Source organism: Stylophora pistillata, chromosome 3, assembly GCF_964205215.1.
Source record: "Stylophora pistillata chromosome 3, jaStyPist1.2, whole genome shotgun sequence".
NCBI lineage: Eukaryota > Metazoa > Cnidaria > Anthozoa > Scleractinia > Pocilloporidae > Stylophora > Stylophora pistillata.
This window is the reverse complement of record NC_142521.1, coordinates 10,892,142-10,916,982: the sequence shown is the minus strand read 5'-3', so window position 1 is coordinate 10,916,982 and position 24,841 is coordinate 10,892,142. Positions and strand designations below refer to the sequence as shown.

Genomic DNA, 24,841 nt, shown 5'->3' with positions numbered 1-24,841 from the left:
GTTGTGTGTCAGCTAGGCAATGGCTTTCCCATCGAGCGAATCGCAATCGGTGGGGTACAGTGTCATGGATAAGGGCGCGAACACAGCAGACGTCCCAGTGCGTTACTATTTCCCTGATGCGTGACATGCAGAGAGTCTCGTCCTTGACAAAAAAATAAACACATACTCAGAAAACAACGCATTTCTGACGATCGTTCAGATCCACGATCCGAACTTCCTCACAAGCAAAATCCGAACCCAAAAAATCGACGAAACCGCGAACTGTGCAATTTCAGGATCCGCAAATCCGTTAACATTTTGCTCTCAATCCCAAATCCGGGCAAAATAATTCTCAGAAACCGCCGATCCGTTAGCCTATTCACCCCCCTCCTTAAGGCTGTGTAATATTACTCTGATTACCCCTCTTTATAATCTGCTGGCGACCGTCTATTCCCTTTTAAAAACCATGAGATCCCTCACCCAAATTCCACTTTTCTCCCCCCGCTGTCTAGGTGATCTTAGCTCCTATCAACTGTGCAAATGCAACTTATGTGTAACTGATAACAGTTTTCCCCTTTTCTAAGAAAATGTTTCAGAATTATTTGTTTTTTCTTTTTTGGTTTCTCAAAATTGTTTCTGGGAAATTATTAAGAATATCAGCTTTGAAGTGCACGAGGAAATTCCGCGAAAGCGAAACACATTTGAAGAATGTGTTTTTAGCAAAGCTGTCTTTTATAACTCATAGTCTTTTGCTTGTTGTTTCACAGTGGAGTCCTCCGAATCCAGGCTGACAAGCACAAACATAACTGTTCACTCAGTCAGTTCAAGTACCACTGTTTACACAGGGATTATTGGAACACTCATTGATATCATTAAAGCTTATGTATGGCTTGCTCTTCTGACCCCTTGTTAAGCATCAGGTGTAAAGCACCTGGTGTACTTTTTTTCATAAGCTCATTGGCCCCTTTTTTTAATATCTTCTGTTGATATGGTTATCAATTACAGAATGCATCAAGATGATAAATTGAGAAAACAAAAAAAGGAGTCTGATCACACATGTTGCACATTGTTTTTACAGGGAAGCATTTATGTAAGTTGGTATGCATCTGCTTGATCTATGCGCTATGCAAAACTTCATCATGATTTAATGCTACCCTGGCCTGTCGTGACATTTCCTTTACATCCTTGTACTTTGGATAGGTTACTCAAAGATGTGGCTGGCCTTGACTTTCCACCTTTGTTTCCCTTCAAGCTGTCAGTGGCAGGATTGATAGCCCATATTTAGTACAACTATTGAGAATAAGTAATTTACTACCAAATTGTTTCTAGAACCAAGAGTTAGAAAACATAATAAGTAAATAAATGTACATGTTCTAACTTTTCCTTTTTGAAATTATAAGTGTGGCCATGCTTTGCATATCATGGAGGAACAAATTTGACCTGCCCCCCAAAATATAAGTACTCCTGATAATTTAGTTAATAAAAATACTCTGTTTTTAAGAAAATAGTACCTGGTACTTTGCAGTTCATATACAGTGAAATTAACTACCTGTACTGTGCTTCATATGAAATTTCATAAACCTGCAGAGTATAGGTATGAGCTGGTCTACCTTTGGGGTAGATTGATTAACCACAGAATGGTAGCCCGCTAGAGAGCGTGTCTCCTCAACTGCAGAGGCTTTTTCCATGGCTTTTGTCAGGCCTGGTTAAGTCAGGAATGTAGACAATTTTCAATACCCTTACAGCAATATGAAGCTATTGATCTTCATGAATTGAAAGCAATCAGTTAAAAGGAAAGGTAAGGCTTTATTTTAGCTGAACAAATTTGTTTGTGTACAAATCTTGGGTGACGCCATATCGAAGGCGTTCGTCGAGGGTAAGAGTAAACAGTAATCTTGGTCAGCGGGGAAATTATGAAACCCGCCAAACCCCGCCAAACCCCGCGAAAGGATGGCATTTAAAAACTGAAGACAGTTTTTGACCAAGACACTAGAATGCGTAATCGTGGCGGCGACTCTATGAATTTGAATATATGAAAATCATCTATGTGTACTGCGGTTTCATGAAATGTATGAAAGCGTTCCTCGCAGTAATAAACCCTACTTATCCAGTAGCGACTGACCCTGTTCTGCCAACAGAGGAGCGAACGCGATAGGCATGCAATGTCTACTTTCAGTGCTTATAACAAGTGTAAAATTGTAAAGTCGTACGTGAAAAAAGCCTTCAATTTAAAACGGCAGTCACCTTGAGAATGACATTTGCCTGCCATTATATTTGTAGTGAGGTCGCTGACGCCAAAACGGGCTGGCTTTCTCTATCACGGCCTCGCATCGAGCCGGTGCACTTTAAACAGAAGGATGGGTACAACTGTGGAATTCACATTTTTCTCGTAAGTAGCTAACTCGCTATGCACCCACACGCGACATTTAGTTTTTAAGTTTAATACAGAAGTCACTATTCTCATTAAATCATGAGGTGTTAAGGTACGAAATATTTACCCTCACAAGGTAACTAGCATTACCGTTTGACAGGCTAACCGCTGGAAGAAGTGCATTCGATCAAATATACCTTAATAACCGATGGCTTCTGCCTCAAAAGGAATTTAACGGAGTATTGCATATTATTCACTCATTTTTCCCAATGACTGATTGTTATTTTCGATCGTTTCTTTCAGCTTGCAAGATGTTTGTGCGAAGAATCCTCTATGGATGCAGCTGAGTTTCGACATAGCAACCGATCGAACGTGCACGAATAAAGTCTATGGTGTTTGGCTGTTGTTACGATGACATCCACGAAAAAGTAACCTTAGTCACAGCTTGTTTCCAAACTACATATCCTTTAATCTTGCTAAGCATCGCGGGTTTGATCCTTATATAGAGTAAATAGTCAAAGTAAAAGACCTCACCCAATAAAAAAGAAGACATGTTTACGTGAATGATAATGAAATATATGTTCCGTCCGCTGTAGGGGAAACATCAACGTCTGCATAGTGTTGCACGACAACGATAGAGAAGATTGGCTGGGAGGCGATAGTTGTGGCCAGTACCTCCTCGCAAGTTAAAAGTGGATTTCTCATACCCTCTCTCTGCCCTTGTTAATTTCACAACGTCGTTGCGGATTAGCGACATAAATTGATAGAGAATATTCTTCACAGGCTAGGCTGTGAACAATTCCTGAAATTCCCGTTATTTCACGAATCATTTGACGTTTTAGTGCTGACAAGTTTTTCGTATTACGTAAGTAAAAATGGACTCAACGCGGCGGGGAGAATTTCTCTCGAAATTTCTTCCCTAAGAGTCAGAGCTACCGTCCAAAATTCAAACTTCAATGTTAGGTTTATTGGCGCACTGATAACCTTGTAAATAGCTCAAACATGGTGAAAAAAATTTTTATTAGTTTTTGTATATCTTTACCCTTTGTTCAATACGATCTTACACATTTCTAGTCTCCTTCGCAGCCGCTCGGGCCGGAGTCACGCAACGCTCCCCGTCCCCACGGGGAGCGTGGGGACGGGGAGCGTATTCAGTATTATACTGAATACTTTCGCAGGTATCACTAGAGAACGTGTTTTAAAGTTTGCGAGGTTTGTATACAACACGATGGTTGCAGTCATTGATATGTCGCTTTAAACGTTAAACGAGATTTAAGCTTAAATCTTTCTAGATTTTTTGCATAATTTGCTGTGACTGAAACTTTGCCAATCCCGGGAAGTTATTTCGCCGCACGGGCCACGCAGGTATGTCGAGCAACTGGTACTTGCGCAACTTTCTGTGCGTGCCAAAATCTAATCTCATCTTCGCTTGAAAAACAAGAAAAGCTAAACGTGGAAACTTTTGCTTAGTACATGTGGGTAGATGACCCTGTATTACTAAGCTGACATTCACAATGAAGCAAACCCGCCCTTTCCATCCAATATTTCTTGGTCTTTGGTTTTGTTTTTCCCATTGAAAACAGTATCGGATCGATTCCCAATGATCAAAGGTATTTAACTTGGTCTTCAACAATCGACCGAAGAGGTGAAATGACAATGACCTAGGAACAAGAAGAGAATCCGTGGCCTTCCGAGCTCAAGAATTTCAACACTCTAGGCAGCAGTTTAAAGATTAAACTCTTTCCAAACCCCTTCGGTAACAGCACGAAAACATCTCTCCTTCCCACGATGTTCTCGTTAATAAGTTTTTGTTCAGAGCTAACCGGAAACACAGCTGAGCTTTCTCTTACACTTGCTGGAGGTCGTCCACGATCTTAACGTTCTCTGCAACATTGGCCGTATTGTAAACGACTTTACTACAAAGATTAGATTTTGGCGCGCACAGAAAGCAGAAAGCTACGTAGGCGAAAGCGCCATTTGCTCGACATACCTGCGTGACCCGTGCGACGAAATAACTTCACGGTATTGGCAAAGTTTCAGTCTCAGCAAATTATGCGAAAAATCTAGAAAGATTTAACTTAAATCTCGTTTAACGTTTAAAGCGACATATCAATGAATGCAGCCATGGTGTTGTATACAAACCTCGCAAACTTTAAAACACGTTCTCTAGTGATAACTGCGAAAGTATTCAGTATAATTTCCAGTAAGATTTTCGCGGACAATCTGATCGATTTCTCTTACATTGTGTGCTGAGACTGAAACTTTTCAGCTCAAGCAAATCTCTGTCACAAGGTCCAAACAAACATAGCTAGCAACTGAGCTACTAGTATATGTCCGTGTTAAAACACATGAAAGGACTCTAAAGCACACTTCATTCTGATTGGGCGGAAAAACACAAAGATTTTTTGGCACCAATCAGATGGCAGAACGACTGCGACCGTTTGGAACTAGTCTTGTAAGACAATGTCCCCAGGGGCTTTTCATGCCCTAACTTGAAATCGACCCACAGCCACTGGGTCTCCGAGGATGCGAAGGATGCTGCTACCCTTGAGGTCCGCCTAAGTGCCGATCTTAGTAAAGAGCAATATCATTTTGAATGAGTTATCTACGTACTCGTTGCCCAGTAAGGGTCAGAGACTGATGTATATGCCGTTAAATTAACAGGACTAACCAGTAATTGACTAACATCTCGAGATAGTACCAACACTCCCTGCCGCTTCAGATCAGACAAACCGCGATAAGCTCTGGTAGCAGGGGTCACGTGAGGCAGACTTTACATTTGCACAATAAAGGTAACGTCCAGCTTGTTTTTGAAAGCTTTTAATTAAACTTGAGGGCCTTCGTTACACTGATTCTAAATTTTTTGATAGTTTCTCTTTTTTATATAGACCACTAAAAACGATTACATAATAAGTTATAAATGTAAACTACTCCTGTTGGTCTAAATCTATGAAAAAAAAAGGCATTTGGAATTTGTTTTAACTACCTGTTTTAACTTGAATATATGCCTGCGTCATCGCACAGTTTTCACTATGAACAACGAGCCCTATCATTGATACCTGTATTTATGTTGTAAAACTTTGAGTTGGCAATTTCGAACGTATTGCAGGTGTTTGAATCTTCCTTGCATTGTTTCACATATTTCTGAATCTAAGAGAGGCTAGTGGTGTCAATTTATTCCATCACTGTTACAAATTCCTTCAGGAAATCATTCCATACAAATTTATTCTGAATTTCTTTAACTCTTAATTGAATCAAAATATATAGGTGAGCGATAACTCAATGAGTCCTTCTTCATTGGGGAAGGTTTTTAATATCGTCACTACCAAGTGAATGCTGTCCTGGCTTTTTTGCGATTTCTCCCCAAGCAGTGGACTCGTGCTAATAATGATTCTTGAACTTACAGATGAAGTTTCAAGGCACTGCAGAATATCATGATCACGTAGATATTCTTTCTTGATGATTTTAAGTATGATCATAATGTGTAGTTGTGCAGGGGAAAAACTTTGGCCAAGAATGTATTCGGCCAATGAAAAGGATAACGGTCATTCTGTAGCGCCCGTAACTTTGTCTCCTCTCTTTTGTCTCTCTCCTTTACCCCCATAATGCTACTTTATTATCCAACTACACTTCGTAGAGTACGAAGAACGCCATAGACGAGTAAAAATATCACGCGGTATTTGTATTCTAGAGTACCTGTTAAAGAGGTTTTCTCGCATCGCGCAAGCGAAGAAATTGAATTTTAGTTACGAAAAAAAAATGGCGGATAATTTGAGTCATATTTCCGACGACGAAGAGTCAGAATGGCTGGCAAATATACATCCAAGTTTATTAGGTGAATCAAACGAAGAAACAGCTAGACGACCTGGAAATTTCTTCATTTATTGAAGGAAATAGAAACAGCAACACGACAACGCGCCAATTCCGTTCCGCTTCGCGTACTTCTGTCAAGCGCTCTCCGTAAATAAATATCCCCGAAATTCGCCCGCACTGAAATAACAGTTTGGCGTGTTGGATATAATAAATAACTTATTAGACGTTTTGTTGTGTAGTATCGCTGAGTATTTTTACTCGTTATTTGTATTTTGACTCGCCCTACGGGCTCGTCAAAGTACGGCACAACTCGTAAAAATACTCAGCGATACTACATAACAAAACGTCTAACAAGATATATGTATTTCGCGATATGTACTTGCAGGGCCCAGTTTATCAACGCGCGGCATAATAATTTGCATGTCTTGTCTCGGCCGTGAAAAGCTCCCCTATTCAAGAGCCTTGTCTTATCCGTCCTACTCTACGGATGCGAGACTTGGAAAATTACTAAAGTAGAGGAAGAGAAGCTTCACACCTTAGTTTCCAGACCAAGTGTCTAAGGAGGATTTTCAAGATCCGATGGCAACAACATGTCTCCAATAAGACAGTTTTCGAGATGGCAGAAGCAGGGAAGATCAGCGAGGAGGTGAGGAGACGGAGATGGAACTGGATTAGGCACATAATGAGGAAGGAGAGGAACGACGATTGTGCTGTAGCCTTTGGTTGGACACCAAAGAAGAAGGAAAAGAGGCCGACCGAAAACAACATGGCGGCGAATGGTGGAGAAGGGGAGAAACGGCGCAGGCTGCAAAACATGGAGTCCTGTACGCCATGCAGCTGCAGACCGAACACAGTGGAGGAGAGACGTCCAAGCCTTATGTGCCTCTTGGCACAGAGAGATTTAGGGTAAGGTAAGGTCTCAGCTGTGATTGGTCGACAGACTTTGAGAAAACAGTTTTGAGCGTTAGCCCTTCGTTCTTCGCTCTGACGGAGGGCTAGCTAACGCTAGAAACGTCAGCTTTAAAAATCTTTACGGTGGTCATGCAATTTACACTATTATTAACTTACTTGATAAACCGAAGTTACCTTGTTATACCTCCCCACCAACGCAGCGCCACAGTTACTTTAGAAAATAACCCCCTTTATTGTTTTATTTGTTGTTTTCCAGAGAGAAAAATATACCTGTCGTTAAATTTTAAAAATAGGACAGTGTAGTTTTTGATTGGCGGTGCCCTTTTTCAAAGGGAAGCCGCTGTACCAAGCGGCTTCCCTTTTCCCCTTTGGCGGCCAGCGATCGTGAGTACCATGAGTACCTACGTCAAGACTAAATTGAGGTTGACAGGCCTACGCGACTCCATTTTGCTCTATATTTGTTACAAATGTTACAAGGCCCACATGGCTTCTTGCTATTGCTGGTTTTCTTGCCTTCGTTACAATTTTGCTCTCATGAGTGTCTTTGAGTGAACGCCCCTTTCTGTATGGTTGTTTCAATGGTTTTGCTGCATTAGATACCTCTTGCTCATAACGATTTATTTAAGGTCTGGGAAAGTTGATAGTATTTTCATCTATTGGAGGAGGGCTCCTTTTTAAGCAACAGAACACAATTTTCGGGCTCTGTAACGTGATAAGGCCACGCAAGATGTTGCGAGAACTCGAGGAAAGTTCATGCGCACTATATTCATTATGTAGAAATGGTGTGAACCCGGGGTAACATGTGAAAGTGTAGTATGATCCGTCCGCCTCGGTCACTGAGACTCTGCGCAATGCCTAAGCTACAGCACTAACTACTTTCAACGACTGACTCTGGAAAGCTGGTTTACTAACTTAGAAAGGACTCCCCTAAACAGGTGTCAACTACTACCGGTTCCATGCAAACGACTTATCATGACGGCATTAAAATTACAAACGAACCGAACAGAACAACCTGACTTTACCGACGGATCGAAACAGACCAATCACCACCGACTTACGCCACTTGAGTCTTACAGCCAATAACATCACGGCAAAACTGACCAATCATTTTAATTTACACGAACTGGACAAAGAACATTCTACTGCCAACAACTATTCACTTGACTCTGATGATGACTTCCGCACAGGTTGTCGATACGTCAGTCACCACTTCCGACAACAGTCCTTCTCAGGACTACACTCACCCGGACGATCACACTACACGTTCATATAATCATTATGTAATCAACTTCTTTCAGTTGTTTGGATGGCCTCTCTCTGCCGGGTGTTTTTTTTTAATTTAATGTTTTCTTAAAATTTTTCTTTAAAATAATTAGTCCTTAGAAGTCGTAACGCTTCGCCTTTAACGAAGCCTTTCTTTGGTGGGTAACACGTTTGAGAGATGAAATGTAAGCTAGAATATGAAAAAAGGCTAACTTGAATTTTGACGAGGAAATAACGCCGTAGATTTCCAATGTGACCAAAATACAACTCACGTAGTCCAAAGGAAGGAGTAACAACCTCAACTTAAAAAGAAGAGGTTTATTCCTATATTTTGTTAATAGAAAATTCCAATATCAAAACTGACACGAAGCCTCCAAAAATTCAAGATCGGATTTAGTTCTTGAAGTAAGTACAAGCAAGAGAGTATAAACTGTTCATATTCTCTGAGTACAAGTGAGTTCGGCGGTGGCCTAGCAGAAACATTTTAATACTAGTACTGCATGGAAAGCTTTATGGAAATGAATGCTGGGAATGAGTTTTCTACCCCTGGATTCGTTCTGATCGTTATTCTACCATCATGATGAAATTTTTCTGAATGTGCTCTGATAACCATCTCGTTGGCCCAGCTGTCGCGTAGCGAAGTGAAAACTTCTTTCCAGTCTGATGGGATGTCTAGATATTCTCACTGCATATGAAATCAAGCCTGTTTTGTCCCAGTGATCATGACTAAAGGAAAAGAAAATTAGAAAATTAATTGTTACTATTACAAATAAATTTCATTCCTTCATTCGGCATTCCATCATTTCAAATTTTTTCCTTAATTTATTTCCTTGGTTAACACGGTACAAGCTCACTTAACGTAAGGTATCTACTTTTGACACTGTTTATTTGATCTGTATGCTTGTACATATTTGTACAAGTGCGATCAGTTGTCAACATTGTTTTATATTGACATTTACTTTAAGACAGACAATTTATGAATGCAACTGACGGTGGATACTGGTGATACACTAAAAATTATTATGGGCCACGATATCTCACAATTTTCTCCTTTTCAACAAATTTTTCCACCCCAGAGCTCATCTTATCTAACAATTTCTCTCTTTTTAAACAAATCTTTCCACTCCAGAGATCATCTTAAGCTAGTTCTTATATCTGTTCAGCGATTTCTATTCGGTAGAACGATTAACATGAATTTATTAACGTTTCCTTTCGTATTTTTCTACCAAAAAGGCTGCAATTTCCTGGTTTATCAATTTGTCCATTTCTTCTTGAGTAATAAGCGCGCCATCTCCGATTCCTAAATACGTTTTCAACAATTGTCTTCAAGTCAGAGGCCTTCAACAAGTCCGCAAACGTTCTTTTGTGCAATGTAAGGGGAAATTCCGCGTTTCTTACAGCGATTTTAGTTTGCTCTTCTCGAACGTGTTTCATCGCTCGTGAAGATGGAACCGCCATAGAAGGTTCCTCTTCGTTTTTCACTTCTTGAAAGTAATGAAAGGACAGTGAAACGAAGTCCTCACCCAAAGAAAGATTCTTAACTTCTTCCTTTACGAATGACGTGAAATCATACGCTTTCGCCTGTTCATCATTTTTGGCACTATTCTTGCTCTTGGTAGACCACAGCTTGCACAGATTCCTTGCAAGTATCGATTGGTAAACATATAAACAAATATTCAATTCTTTTTCTATATTTTGACGCTCACAGATAGGAATCGTTTAAATCAAACTTTTTATCACTTCCTTGCATTTCTGTACAAATAGGACAAGGAGAGATACGAGCAGCTCTTTGTGATCTTTTTCAGAGAGATTCTTATCTTGTATTTCTTACATGCAGATGATTGTCGAGTTGAGCACCGAGACTCCCTAGGTATAGGTGTGACAGATAACTCAGTGACTGGAGCCTTTTCAGCAAACTCATTGTCTTTGACAAAATGTTTCTTCTTACATCGGAGACAATGGCGGCGGCTTCTTTAAGTTTGGTAGGATCTTCATACTGTAAACGATTGCTCCGTGGGATAAAGAAATGTGGAAGAAAATTGGTTTCCAAGCACTCTTGAAGGCGATCCAACATAACCAGAATGCATTTAGCAGAGTTACTTCTCCCCAAAATTCCTTATGTCTATTCTGGCATTCCCAGAACATAATAGTTTTGAAGCAGAACGTGGAAACCACCTTTGGAAGGTAAAATTTCTTGATCATTTTTCACAAAACTATTATATGTCGCTGGACGGGCGATACACTTTCCCCGAGCTTATTTTCGGCCACTGAGAAGGATGTTTTCCATTCTGTGTTGTCCATGATTTTAAGGCAGTCTTTAGATACGGACGAAGAGGCTTGTGCAGTAGACCCAACATCAGAGAGTTCCGGGTTTTGGCAATACTTAAGCACTTCCACAGGCTCGTGAATGCGCCTCCCTCTGCCACGAGGAGCCAAATGACAACCGGAGTCAACTATTTCTTGCATAAGGTTAACCGAGGGCCAACCACTTGGGCGTGGTCGAATCAACCACTCCATGGCAGGTTCGAGTCATGCGGTTGGATACCTGAACACATTTGTTTCATCCCTTTCGTAAGTGAGAAATCCATTGGACTTAAGTTTACGCCCAGGACCTCGAAGCGTGCATGACCATTTGCTCTTTTTGCCATGAAAAGAAGTCGACTCCGTACCTTGCAGTTGATGATCTGCTGAAGGAAGCAAAAATGACTTATGAAGGTAAGAAACGTTCTTATAACGCGGACAATGCTCTTTCCACTCTTCTGTCAACCGAAGCTTAACAAACTTTGGGTCATCTTCTAGATGTTCAACTGTGAATATAGGTATGCGTGTTTTTTCGCCGTTGATTTCTATAAAGGATTCCATTGATGTCATCAAGTCTAGATCACACTGCCAATGTTCTTCCACGTCAAGGGCATTGCCATCATCCATGGCATTTTTTCGGAGAATGAACTGGGGAATGCAAAAGCCTTCTGCTCGACTTCCGGCTTCTAAAGTGTCTTCAGATAAACTAAAGAGAGATTCTGTATCTGCCCTCTGTGCTTCATTGTTTGCTTGCCATCCAAACCAATCTGCATAGATGTATTCTACTGGAAACATACTATTTATTAGAGTGGAGAATGGTTCAATCCATATCTTCGATGTTTCATCAAAGCCTAGGGAGGAATTCTGTGGGAAATTATTTTAAAAAGAAATATTTCGATAAATGCCTAAGAATGGATCGGTCATGATACAGATTATAATTACAAATGTAATGAAATCGACGGGTTCTGGAGAACGTTTAAAAGCTTTTATTTTTGTTTTCCATAGTCCCACTTGCTACGAGAAATCTTAAATACATGCTGCTACAAAATTACATGAAAATTCAAACAATAATAGTAATAATAATAAAACAACAATAACAAGAAGGGAAACAAAACACAGAACATACCGAGCGCTGTTCGGCCATCTTTGCTTTCTGCAACTGTCTCCAAGGCTGTTTTTTTTGTTTTGCGACGCGGCTGCTGAAAATTGAATGTTTTGGCACTTTTGAATTATTTAAACTATCAAAATAGAGTCATCACAACGATGATCAACAAGGGATTGATAAAGGTCGATAAAGCGCTGTAGAGAAATATCGAAAAAAAGCCTACTACTCTGAGGTTTCGAGACCATACGAGTATACTTCGATGGAGAGCAAGACCGCTGTTAACCATGTTTTCAAAAGAATGATCACAAGGAATGAGGCCTTTACTCGTTTTTCTTCAGTTTTAACTTCTCCAACGTATGTTTTTTGGAAGCGAACTTTCGGCTGTGGACTGTTATTTGGTGGGTGCGCTGAAACTCTCTTGCTCAACGACCTCAAAAAAAGACAAAAAAACAGTCTAACTCTAAGGCATGTAATATACGCTAAATGTAGCCATTTAAATCGCGGAAATCATGTGGAATTGAGAGCAAACTTCGCCTCAAGGAGAGGTTGTTAAGCCACGAACGGTATTTTTATAAACACTTGTAATCACAGGACCGACTTACCTCAATGGGTCTTTGAGTACGAGGTCTTTGTAAGGTTTCCTTTGAGAGAACTGAGTTCACTTCAGTTCAAGACAAACTTCTCTATAAATAGGCTGCTGCGTAAGTTCAGTTTCGTATCATTTCCGAAGGTGCGGATGCGTTACCCGGCAGATGGCGTCATAACCAGTCTATTAACACACCAGCAAAATCGCGTCTAAAAGATGAAACGCATCATGAATCGCCATTACACCATAATTTTTTGCAAATCTTTTTTTTTTAGGAAGATATTCGTTTTCCGGATTGAAATAGTTTAAAGGTTTACTCAGTGTTATTCGCAGTTGATAAATATTTCACTTCAAAAGAAAATTGCATAACTCACTGTTTAAATTCGAAAAGCAATATAAACTCTAGACCAAATTTATCACTTGATATTCTATTATCATTTAAACGAACCCCCCTGGGGGAGTATCGCGGCAATTTCATGTTATTTGCATATTTTGTTTGCATCGCGCACGCGCACTTCATAACACTCAGACGTGGAAGTTCTCTGCTGGTGGAAAGTCTTTTCACATAGATCAAAATTAGAGAATAGTCCTTGGACAGAGAAAAAGAAAAAAACAGGCCCGTTGAAAAGAGAAATGGAACCATTTTGTCAGGAAAAAAAAATCCCAATTGCAAACAAAGAAGTCGCCTTAAAATCTAAATTTGTCGTACATAAGGTCAGTGTTTACGGGTTTGGACAGTTTTATATTTGAGTATTCAATTTGATCACGCAAATTTTGGTCAATTTTTAGGTCTTCGCTTCAATCTTGAGATCTTCGGTTTTTCCGCGTCTTCGATTTCTTCGGAAATACCCATAGAGAGGCTCGCACAAGGCTTTCCAGGAACCATAGTAACAGAATGTTGTGTAACAATAATGATGTGTATCGTAGTATTCATGACCGTCTATGGAAAAAAAATTGATTTGTAGTGATGTTGGCCAAAAATACTATTGCATGATGGTAATCGTCCAAAATGTGCAAGTAGATCTTGTTCCAACTCTTTATTTCTTTGGTCATTAAAATTGTGTTTCAGTTTCCAAATATTCTTGATTCTTAATTTTCTAATGTTGCCCGAGGTTGTTAAGATTCCATAAATAGAACGTCGGGGTATAAACTTAGGGAAATCCACACGCGATAAGTCATGCAAGCTCGATAACTAGCTAGACAAGTGGAACCAAGAACTTGGGGAAGTTCTTCAGCAAGTTAAACTAACAAAGGAATCGAGAGAACGGGGAAATCGAACCAAGAAGAGTTCATTGAAGAGGGCAAGACTAAGAGGCATTGAAATTGCAAAGTTTACTGAACCCTCCAAATATGTTTTTTTTTTCCTTTGTCACGGCATCAGAAGATAATCGAAGCATGTGATAAGTCTCATATCCAAACAATAAAGGGGGGAAATTTCTAAAAAAAACTGTGATGTCGCGTCGGTGGGAGTAACAAAGTAATTCTGGTTTTCTCAACCAAGTTAATAATGTGAATTGGCCAACGTAAAGAATTTCAAAGCAGACGTTTCGAGCGTTAGCTTTCGTCATTCCCTCTAACGAACGGTGGCCAATTTAGACAATAAACTCTGATGTTGAAACCAAAATGATCATATCCAAACAGCCTTCATTGTTACAGTCATATTTTCACGTAAGTGGACAAACATGATATGTCTAACTTTATAATGAGATACCAGCTTTGTTAGCCGAGATCGTAAGTCAGTCAAACTTTAGTCTAACTGTTCAAAAATTCTTGGGGGAGGGAGGACTCAAATCCTTGCGCCTTTCCCAATTCCCCTCCACCCCACCCATGCGAGCAGTCTTAACTCACGCAAAGCGTGACGGGATTTGTAGATGAGCTTGACCGGGAAAGTTTGTCTCGTATGACGCTCACAGTTCAGGCCGTGCTTCGCAAGCTGTGTTTACTGGTAATCTCAGCAGGTTATGGCTTCTCCCCGAAAGGTACGATGAAGTAAGCTACTAGTTACATTATAAAGCACAATGAATCGTATTGATGCTGTCAAATGTTTTGCCTTTGTTAATATGTATTTTAACTGCCGGATGTCTCTTGTTGGGAAGCCACGAGGATCAGTTCGAGAGAGTCTCTGCGCGTATACACCTCGGAGCGGGGTGTTTGAGAATTCTTCACTCCTCCTTAATTTAGGGGAATTTGTTGATTCTTTCTAAGACTCCTGCTTTAAAACATGATATCCTTTTTTTCGGCTGGGTTCGAATGGATTCAGTCGGAATTGTCGTTTGATGTCCGACGACAAAAGTTCACACCTTTTCCACGGAAAATTTTTTATTTAAAGCTAACTGATGTGACAAGCTTATCTTTCGGGCAGGAAGATCAATTTTATTAAAAGGACGGAAGTAAATCGCTCTTTCAACCTCACTTTAGACTGTCAAGGTTAATAATATCGATGTTTATATTTCCTTTCAAAAAATCGTCATGGGAAACAAAAACGTTTTGTGGAAACAATACAGCTTCTAAGGAAATGTACAAACAGCTTTTTTAAAAACATAGTACCTTCTAAATTCTTTAGTTGAATTGCTAGCGGAAGATTTTTATAAGCTTGAAGTTATCTAAACTAGCAAACGTTTACTGGTTCCATGATCGTTTCTTGTCTTTTGTTAAATTTTTGCGATTTCCTTAAATATTAACCTGAAACCGAACCTTGTAATTGTAATCAATCCATTTTGACTTGTATATAAAGTAATTTAAGGGAAATTGCAAAGGGACTGAGGCAGGTAATTTTTTTTATTCACACAAGTTTTTAGATCTCATGTCCAGCCTCTGGAATTCCTTTTTTTTTCTTTCGGTAAGATTTTCGCAGAACCCCAGCTTCATATGCATGTGGTGTCATGATAAACGAAAACAATGGCGAAATTTCTAATTTAGCTTAGGGACTAAGGCTTTGTTTTAGAGTACTGTAGGGTGATACAGAAATCGTTCCCAGATGTAAATGAAAAAATCATAGTTGTTTCGTGCATTTAGGTAACTATTCACTGCATGTAGGGCTAGTACATTTCCTTATGAAAACCCTAAACCACAAGATAAGAACCAGATAGCTGGAATTCTTTACAGGTTTTACACCAATTAAGATGTCACAGTACAATTTTAACCGCCGCCCAGTTAGCCCAAGGGATAGTGCGCGGGACTGTTGTGCGTGAGGGCGAGGGTTCGAGCCCCGGCCGGACCAACACTCAAGGTCTTAAAATAATTGAGCAGAATTTGCTACCTTTCTATAACATTAAGAAATGGTTGGATACTCTAGTCTTCTCAGATAGGGACGAATAAATGGAGGGTCCGTCTCCTGCAGGGTTGGGGGTAGGAGACGTTAATTTCCCACGCACAAGATTACTGTGATGGATGTCCTCCCTTGGGGTGGGATGTGGGTGGGTTTACTGGGCCCGCAGTAATTGGCGCAAGCTGTTGTGGTGTCCCTGCCTATCGACGAATCTAATAAACTAAACTAATTTGATATTTTATCTACTAGAGAATAATTACAAAGAATACTGCCCCTCCCTGGTATTGTGAATAAACATACACTGTTAAAGGGAAAACTGTTTTAGATTGAAAATTAGCAAACACTGGCATGTATGTGCAATTGCACATGCCCTATCAATTAATGTTTAAAAATATTATTTTTCCTTTACAGATATATATTGTATTGGGAAGTAAGACATAGTGATGATGGCTCTAGCTTCGCAGACAAGAAGACCCTCTGAAGATCAGAAATTTCTCATTAGAAGAACTTCTCAAAATTCCATCTGTAGTCCAGTTGTGGAAAGGGTCGATTTTTGTAGAAATAAACCCAGGCTGGTTGAACTTGAAAAACAACTATATTCCCTGGCAAATGGTAGTAAGAATTCACAAAATGTTTTGAAGACTTGTCAGACCTTGTTAGGTGAGCTGGAGAACACCAAAGAAATATTCAATGTGTTTTGCTCCTGTTGTGGGCTTGACAGATATAAAGAACCAATTATTGCACAGCTCTTCTATGACCTTGTCAATGAGAAGAATGGTACCTCATTGCTTACAGAGTTGGAAATGGCTTGTGACGGATTATTGAAAGCACTAACTCATCTCAGTACTCCAAACACTCTGCAGTTTAATGTTGTTTCTCTCCTGTATAACCTAAGCAGGTTAACTGGTCTTCCTTCTTCACACGTGGAGGCTGTTCAGAGCTACTTGGAAGAAATTGCCAGGGCTTTGTGGCCATACAGCAAACCTCTTGCTCCAAATTTATGGGCCAGTGAAGCATTTTGTGATGCTCAGTGTGACATTCTTAAAGCCTGTGGGAAGTTTCTTGAAGAAAAATGTCCTGTGAATACAGAGAGGACATTCCAGATGATCAGTGATAAGTTAATTTCTGGAGAGGTTTCAAAGTACTCTAGGTTTCGGCTACTTGAGATTCGAGAATTACAATCATCTGGTTGGAAGGTTTCTGAGGCAACAAAAAAGTATTACAAGGAAACATATGTAAAGGTATATAATTATAGATTGTAGTTAAATTAAGTTTGATTTGAAGTTATTGGGGTTGTAGTCAGGCACTTCCACAGGTAGCTTTTATTAACAGTGTTGCATTCTTGAGAAAGGGTGATGTGCCATTGTGGTACTACTAAAGAACATGACCTTGATAAGGATATTTTCTTTTTATTTACAGCAACATGTCTAGTTTGTAGACAGCATTTGCAAATTAGCTAACGCAGTCAAGAATGTTAAAGAAATTTATTGGGTGGAATACTCTTCCACCCAACATGAAATGTATAACCTCGCTCCCAACATTTAAATCTAAATTAGACAACCTATACTTTTCCAAACTTGACTCGTACAGTCCTCCAGACTAGTATTTTATAATCTTAAATAACTTGCCTTTGTTGTAACTCTTTTTAGCCTTTTTATTGTATCCTTTTACTTTTTTTGCTATATAATAGGGGTTAGGTGTCAATTGGGACAAAAGTTTTGTTCTTCTCTCCTGCCACTCCATTTTTACTTTTTCTTTCTTGGTACTGTGTAATGTAGATTAGTTATTTGTATTTGTTGTACTATGGCGAATGTATTAAACTTCTAAACTTCTAAACAATTGGTGCTAAACATACCGGTATATGTAGCATGGAAAAAAGTTGTCCTATGACACCTCCTTTGAGATTGAAATCAGTGGTATTTAACGGCAGAAAAGGTTGAGTATGCAGTATATACCTTACTCAATGTTTTCTTCTTTTAAGGATGATCCCCCTGACCTATTGCAGTTCAATGAAATGTATTTAGTTAATGCACATGTAAATCTCTCATTCAAGCCTTGTTACATGTATGTTTTGCCTAAGTAATTGTTTTACATTCTCTGTGCAGTTTTTTGACCAGCCTCAGAAGATCCAACCTGAAGCAATTTCCTCAAGAAATAAACCAAGAATGGTCAATGTGAAAGCAGAGGGCACTGATCTTAGGAGAATCAAGCCTGTTGCAGTGCTGAGAATTAATGAATCTGAATTGCAAAAGTCATTTGGGGACGTGCAGCAAGAGCTTACATTACCTCAGGATTCCATTCTCAAGGAGAAAGACAATGAGACTTATCTCAAATTATACTCAAGTGGTGATGGTGAGAAATCAGCTAAACAGCCTGTATCTTTTGATAGACTTGGGTCCCATGTTCCTCTTACTAACACTATTCTTCACAGAGCTCCCTTTCCTTCCAACTCTAGTGATGGTAGTGATGATACTTTTGCCATAAGTAAGAAAGAGGGCTCTGAGAAGAGAACAGATGAAGTTCTTCCTGCAATACATAGAGGAGAATTTAGAAAGTCAAGACGTCCCTCAAAGGGTGATTCATCGCGAAGCTCAGATACTGAAAGTTTAGTTACAAAAATGGCAACTTTGTCATTGTCGGATACAGAAGAAAACATGATTGATGATGACGTGGCCACCATTGGAAAGGTTTCATCAGATTTGATAAACCCTTTTGAGGTCAAGGACCTGTCTTCTGAGCTAGCTATTAATGCTTGTCCAGTCACATCCATTGTATCAGGTCCAGAAGAGCACCATTCAAACATTGATCAGCAGAATCAAAACACAGAGAGGGGCAGAGAAAACTGGGAAGAAAACACAGTGTTGAGCTCTCACAAATCCTTGGAAAATGCAAGTGATAATAGTTTAGTTGCTGAGAGTTGGGGAGAAAGAAATGTATCTAAAGCAGACAAGTCTCAGAGGGATGGTAGTAGTCATTATACAGTTACTGACAACTGGAAAGAGAGAACACCTCATTTGAAAGAACCACAAAATAATGATGCCATTAAGGCATATACTGTAAATTGGAGAGAGGGAAGACTATCTGACATTGGCAAATCACATGTGGATGTCTACGGCCATCATGCAGTTACAGAAAACTTGAGGGAAGAGCTATTGGTAGATTCAAAAGACCCATTTAGTGGCAACTGGAGAGAAAGTAAAAGGCCAAGTTTAAACAAATCACAAGGTGTCAGTGAATGGCAGTCAGTTGTGGGAAATTGGAGGGAAAGACCAGGCGTGGCTTTTAAAGAACAACAGAACAATAATGTTAAAAGTTTGTCTGGGGAAAACTGGAGGGAAGAAAAGCCTGGAAAGCCCACTAACTTTCAGAGCAGTGGTTCTGATCAGAAAAACTGGCGAGATAGAAAATCCATGAGTTTGGATGAGTCCAAACAAGATCTTACCTCTATGGCTTGTCAACAGACACGGAGAAGTAGCCTGAGTGATCTACAGCTCGAAAGGCAAAACTCTCATGAAAAAGGTTTGTTGGTTCTGTGCGTAACATAAAATGATGCTATCACTTATTACATGTATATACAGTATAATACGTATGCATGTTCCAAATGTTGCTTACAATGATGGAAATGCCAATTTCATGAAGAATAACATCTCTATGAATCTACATGTTTACAGTATATGTTGCTTGTCAATGTGAACCATCTTTGTGATTGCATGCATGTACTGTACTGCACTAACATTTATTTTGTTCATTATTTTCTAGGAAATAAGAGAGGTTTTGGGCTTCCAAAATCAGATGGACAACTTGACAATGCAGAAAGGTGGGGACCCTGTGGTTATACTCTGGTTTACTGATACAGATTACACTCTGCATGTACCTGCAATCTAAATGTTGGCATGTTCTCTCCTTTTTTTAACGATGAGAAGAGGACAGGAAGAAATGAAGTCAACATTTTCACCCAACCTGTTACATGATGTTCGTATATGTTGTCAGTAGCTGAGAACATGTTTAATTTAGTTGTTTGCACCATTTACACGTACACTCATTCAGTGTATTTTGTAAGTTCCTGCAAGATGTTCAGGACATTACTGCACATTTACACTGATGATGTGAGCTTCATCATTATGCAACATGGGTGATAACTCCATGATCACAATTTATTTGGTGAAAGACGCAACTCACTTTGCTTTAATTTATTTCCTTATTTGCTGCTTGTAACCTTTTCAGAACTGAGCATTTAGAGGAAGAGGCTGTTGAGATTCAAATGACAGAGGAAGAGAGTCAAGGTCAGTGTTCTCAGCAATCAACTGTATGAGAGGAATGTCTGATTTTGTATCAACCTTCAGTGGTATTTTTAAACGTGCTTGTACATTGAACTGTTCAATTTATGTTTGCTTTGAAATGTTTTAAGTTGTTGATTTAAAGGTAAATAGTTTTATGAATATTGTGTTAATTTTTTGCAGATTTAAAAGGGTGGCAACTGAGAGAAATTCAGGTATTTTGATGTTGCTTATTGCATGCAGCATTCGCGTATAAGACACATGTACCATACTGAAACTGGAAGTATTGAAGTACGGGAAGGATCAGAAGTATTAAAAAAAATTAAATTAGAAAAGAAAAGCATACTAAGTGAACAGGAAAATAGCAAACAGAAACAAAGGAAGAGAAAAGTAGTTATTAGAAACAAAAAAAAAACCATCAACAATTAACTGGCAGAGTTTCATCCAGTTTCAGGTTTACTGTACACTAAAATTGAATAGATAGAAATACATGGGAATTGACCCTACAAGATCACTTACACTAACCTCTTACACTAACATCATATTGATAATGGTAATTGAACTGAGTGGAGGGCAATTTGGGCTGAAATCATACGGCCGCGTGATTTCAAAATCAAACAAGTGCGCAGCGCGAGTTCAATTTGAAATCACATGTATGATTTTAGACCAAAATTGCATGGCACAAGGTTCAATTATCACTTTATCACATCCATTTTGAAATCGTTTTGAAATCTTATTGTTATCATTCATAAACTAGAAGAAATTAAATTCATCCATTTTGGGGGGGGGTGGGGGGGAGAAATAAGAGTTTTGGAAACAAAATTTGCCAAATGATACTGTCTTTCATTTTCCTTCAATTTGATTGGTCACTTTAAACAAACTTTTAAATCTGATTTGTTGTTTGTTTTAAGTGTAACTTCCTCATTGGCTGGGAAAAAGATGCAATTAAATTTTAGATAAAAAAAAAATGGTGCAATTTGTGAATAAATCGCACCAATTAGAGCCAATCAGATTACAGGGACCACCAGTGATTTCAAAATGGATGGACTAATAATTCTGTTAAATTGCTCTTTTACACAGGTTGATATTGGCTGTAGGATACACACCAACAGAGAAAAGCGTGTTCTTACAATAACTGGTCACCCTCAGCAGTGCAAGGTATATTGAAACACCACCTGAAAGTTTGGAACAAAATGTTTTTCAACAGTCTGTTGTGATTTGTTTGAACATTAATATTAGTTGTTGAGGTTTTGATGTGTGGTTAAGAGCAGATTGCATGCATTTCTTTAAAAAAAATCTTAGCCACAACCTTGTATCATTGCCTGCACTTATCTTTGAACTAACAGAAGACTAGGTGACCGATTCCGAGAACACCTTCGAGACTTGGAAAGGAATGACAAGGACACATCGAAACCAGTCGCTAGACATTTTAATTTACCTAAACATTCTAAGCAACATATGGCAATCTGCGGTCTTTCCTTGCACTTAGGTAGCACGGAAAGCCGTAAAAATCTTGAACAAAAGCTCATCTTTCAAACCGGCAGTCTAAATCCCACAGGGATCAACGAACGCTTTTCATTTCACTAATTTATTCTTGTTTTTCTCGTTGCCATGTTCCCACCAATAATTTAGCTCCATTCTCTGCCTTTAAAAGCACACACAACCCACAATTCCTCTATTCGCTCCAACGAAGGGCTAACGCTCGAAACGTCACCTTTTGTAATCGTTACGGTGGCCAATTTACCACTTCAACTTTGTTGATATATCCAAATTATTTCGTTACTCCCACCGACGCAGCCCCAAACAGTTTCTTTCGAAACTATCAGCCTTTATCTTTGAACTAATGATTGACATTTTATTGCCTTTGTCAGGTTGCCAAAAAGAGAGTGTACAGTGTCATAGCTTCCCTCCAAGAACAGTTTGTGAGTGCTTCTTTAGTATACACGTTCCACAAAGGCGACTGATTGCAGTTGTTCCATTCTTAAGATAGCTTTATTATTTTGATACTATATTTTGCTATTATTATTACAATAAATTACATATATTTGGTTATTCACAATTATACTGCTTGTTTTTATCTTGAATCAGGGTGCACTTGTTCCTCTGTCAGATGAGGTTCTTGAGCACCTCCAGTCAGATGGATGTAGCATCCTGGCTGATAGACTGGCCTTTTTTTCAATGGCAAGTGTTACAATGATTAATGGTAAGTTGAAGGCATATACACCAAACATGCAGTTTATTTAATACATGCACAGAGTGTATATGTGAGAAAAAACTGAGCTCAGATCTGTATGGATTTGGTATGTTCTGGTACGAGGTCCAACACTTCACCTCACTCCTCTCCTAATTTTTTTTTTCCACGAAGGTACTTTCAGGTGTTTATTATTTTCTAAATTTATTATTCAATAATCTATTGGACACTCTACAAAAAATGCTGCCCATTAGTGTTGCAGCTTATTCAGGTTTCTATCACATATTGGTACTTATCAGAGAGTCTTTTTCCTCAAGTCTGTTGTGGGTGTGTTGTCCAATGTATACCTTTTTAAGTTTTTCTTTGCCTGTACATCTTTGGTAACAGTCTCGTCTCTGTCTTTACTTAGACACTCAACTGTTTATATCTGGTCGTCGTAACTGTGTGAACCATGCTAAAGCACAGCTGGCTAAGATCAAGGTTATGGTAAGCTAGGTAGTCCTTACATTTTCTACTTAACAATTTTTCCACGAGCATGCATTGGATATAAGATGATAGATAGCCAACGAGGCGCGTAGCGCTGAGTTGGCTATAATCATCTCATATCCAACAAGCGCGAGTGGAATAATTGTTTTATTAAAAACGCCCCCAAGAAATTATTATTTTGTAAGAAGAAACCGGATTTTTTAGCTCCTTTTGATTTTAAGCTGACACGTACACTTACCATATTTGTAGATTATGGTATTTTGGCTCATATACCATAATGGCTAAGCCCATAAAAAGTCTTGAATTGCATTATCCAATGATCCAGTTTTTAATTATAAGGTTTATATGGAATAGGAACAATTACATGTATCTGTTACCGGTGACGGATCCAGCCCTTGAGCTATTATGAGGGAGGGGGGGTTGTGTGTATGCTAGCCGGCTTTTCTTGTTCTGCAATTATTTTGTTTTTTACCCAAAATAGGGGAGGCCCAGGCCCCTCCCTTAGATCTGCCGCTGGTTACTACTTAGTATCCTCTTGTTCTTTCTTGTCTCTTGCCTGCCCTCCAATGCTTTCTGTTTATGAGAGAAAACTAAATAGTTTTTAATAATTATGTAAATCACATCTTGTATTAATTTCATGACACTGTCAAAACAAACCTACGAAAGGAAAGAAAATTCAGGGGTTAAAAGAGGGTTAGATTTGAAAGAGACTTTCGGCGTTTGTAAACGTGTAGATTTCCACCCAGCATACACTAAACAATGGAGCCTCATTGAGAGGACCATCATTGCATTATGAGTAAATGGTCCTTTTAAATGGGTGGTCAAATACATGAAATTAAACTTGTGTAGTAAGTTAGTAGACTCTCTCTCTTTTCCGGAGCAGTAGGCATTCTCGTGACAATAGGATGCCCTTGTTAAATGATACGGCTTGGTATGATTCCTCTGGGCGTGTATGTCAAGAGCTTATTTTTAAGATTGTTCATCCAGCATTCTGCGAGTGAAGTTAGTTTTTCTCCCCTCAAATTTTCTTTCGATTATTTAACAGTTGAGGTATACCGATGACCCGGACGTAGCACGCCCCAGCCATAAGGAGGACAGTGGGGAAGAGAAGCATCAATTGGTAGAGGATCTTTTTGCAGCACTAGAGGGAAGAGCAAACGCAACAGGTCAAAGTAATCACACAGAGCAAGCTTGGGTCAGTGCAGAACGCGCTTCAACTATAGAAGGCTTATCCAGAGAATTTATACTCAGTTGTGCCCTCTCACCTGTGGCTAGGCAACGCCCTGTTAGTGTCAGCCTGGACAGAACAGAAGACTGGGTCAGGGATATCGTCTTGGTCGAAGTGAGTAGACAAAGAATTTTGGAATATTGAAATAATCCACGGTAGGTGTCACTCACAAAAGTGGCAGCTGACCAAGATGGCCTTTTTGGATACTAAATGTACATTTGTATAGTCAACAGTGTGCGTCATTGAAAATTCTTTCAGTCAGTACTCCATCCCGACGGCTTCAGTGCTTCTTCCATATTTGCTTAAGATGCTCGCGCTTTCGCGCCACGCTCCCTTGAAACAAAGCAATGGTTACTTGTGCGCCGTATTTTAGTTATCAATTGCGCCTAAAGCTCCGATTGGGAAGTTGTCGCCCCCTCACTGATCTCATGCTTCCGAGTGTTGCACAACTTCAGGCGCCTTTCCTCTGTTATTCCCTTATAATTTCTTTTCTGTCGGTAGGGAAGAAGAGGAGAGCGGGACGGCCTAAAAGAGCAGACACAGAGAAAAGGGTTTGGATCTCCTATGAACATGAAGAACCTCTAAGATCAAACTGAAACGAGCACACCCTAAATAGTATTCCTACAGAAAGCTGAATCTTTGCGGGAAGACAGTTGAACAAAAAGTCATAGTAAATAATGTTGTGTTTGAGAGAGAAATGTCTCCAGAGAAAAAGACTTTAATATCAATTTAATCTTTTGTTACGTTTTGAAGACGCATGAGTGATGTCAACATGTAATTTGAATGAATCATTTGTTTTTGTGGTGCTGGAAGGGGTGGAGTGTGGTTAACGACTAAAAGTATTGTACTGAATGAAGGACAGGACATCTTTAAGTTTTGGAAGATGGCACACTGTTATAGGGATGATGGCGCTTGATAATTATGAATCGAGAGAATTATTGCGCTAATGAAAGATTTTTTTTTTCAGAGTTTTCCACAGGTCGAATATACAATGTATTTAATTTGCCAAGATTTCATTTACTTTGTCCCGTTATAATATCAATAAAAATTTAAATACAACG

The 24,841-nt window shown here is 39.3% G+C and overlaps 1 protein-coding gene, 1 long non-coding RNA gene and 1 pseudogene across 3 annotated transcripts in view; 2 read left to right on the top strand and 1 right to left on the bottom strand.

The window, feature by feature from the left end:
- Nucleotides 1–2,923, top strand: part of LOC111321033 (uncharacterized) — a 44,995-nt gene extending 42,072 nt beyond the window's left edge. For both annotated transcript variants that reach the window (XR_015998724.1, XR_015998734.1), the window contains 2 exons: nt 747–2,368; nt 2,654–2,923. This is a non-coding gene — a long non-coding RNA (uncharacterized LOC111321033). The remainder of the gene's footprint in view (nt 1–746; nt 2,369–2,653) is intronic.
- Nucleotides 2,924–7,296: 4,373 nt separating this feature from the next.
- LOC148734495 (uncharacterized) lies at nt 7,297–11,669 on the bottom strand (annotated as a pseudogene).
- Nucleotides 11,670–14,170: 2,501 nt separating this feature from the next.
- On the top strand, nt 14,171–24,839 carry LOC111321103 (uncharacterized). The gene is made up of 12 exons (XM_022923888.2): nt 14,171–14,309; nt 16,010–16,839; nt 17,704–19,117; nt 19,358–19,415; nt 19,823–19,881; nt 20,059–20,090; nt 20,956–21,033; nt 21,747–21,797; nt 21,964–22,078; nt 22,476–22,552; nt 23,598–23,894; nt 24,282–24,839. Exons 2-12 carry the CDS (start codon nt 16,042–16,044, stop codon nt 24,363–24,365), a joined length of 3,063 nt encoding a protein of 1,020 aa, XP_022779623.1. The 5' UTR covers nt 14,171–14,309; nt 16,010–16,041; the 3' UTR covers nt 24,366–24,839.
- The last annotated feature ends 2 nt before the right edge of the window (nt 24,840–24,841 follow it).

Coding starts and splice junctions, on each gene's coding strand:
- LOC111321103 (XM_022923888.2), top strand. CDS start 16,042: ATGATGGCTCTAGCTTCGCAGACAAGAAGACCCTCTGAAGATCAGAAA. Junction 19,416..19,822: donor CAACTTGACAATGCAGAAAG/GTGGGGACCCTG, acceptor TAACCTTTTCAG/AACTGAGCATTTAGAGGAAG. Junction 20,091..20,955: donor GGCAACTGAGAGAAATTCAG/GTATTTTGATGT, acceptor TCTTTTACACAG/GTTGATATTGGCTGTAGGAT.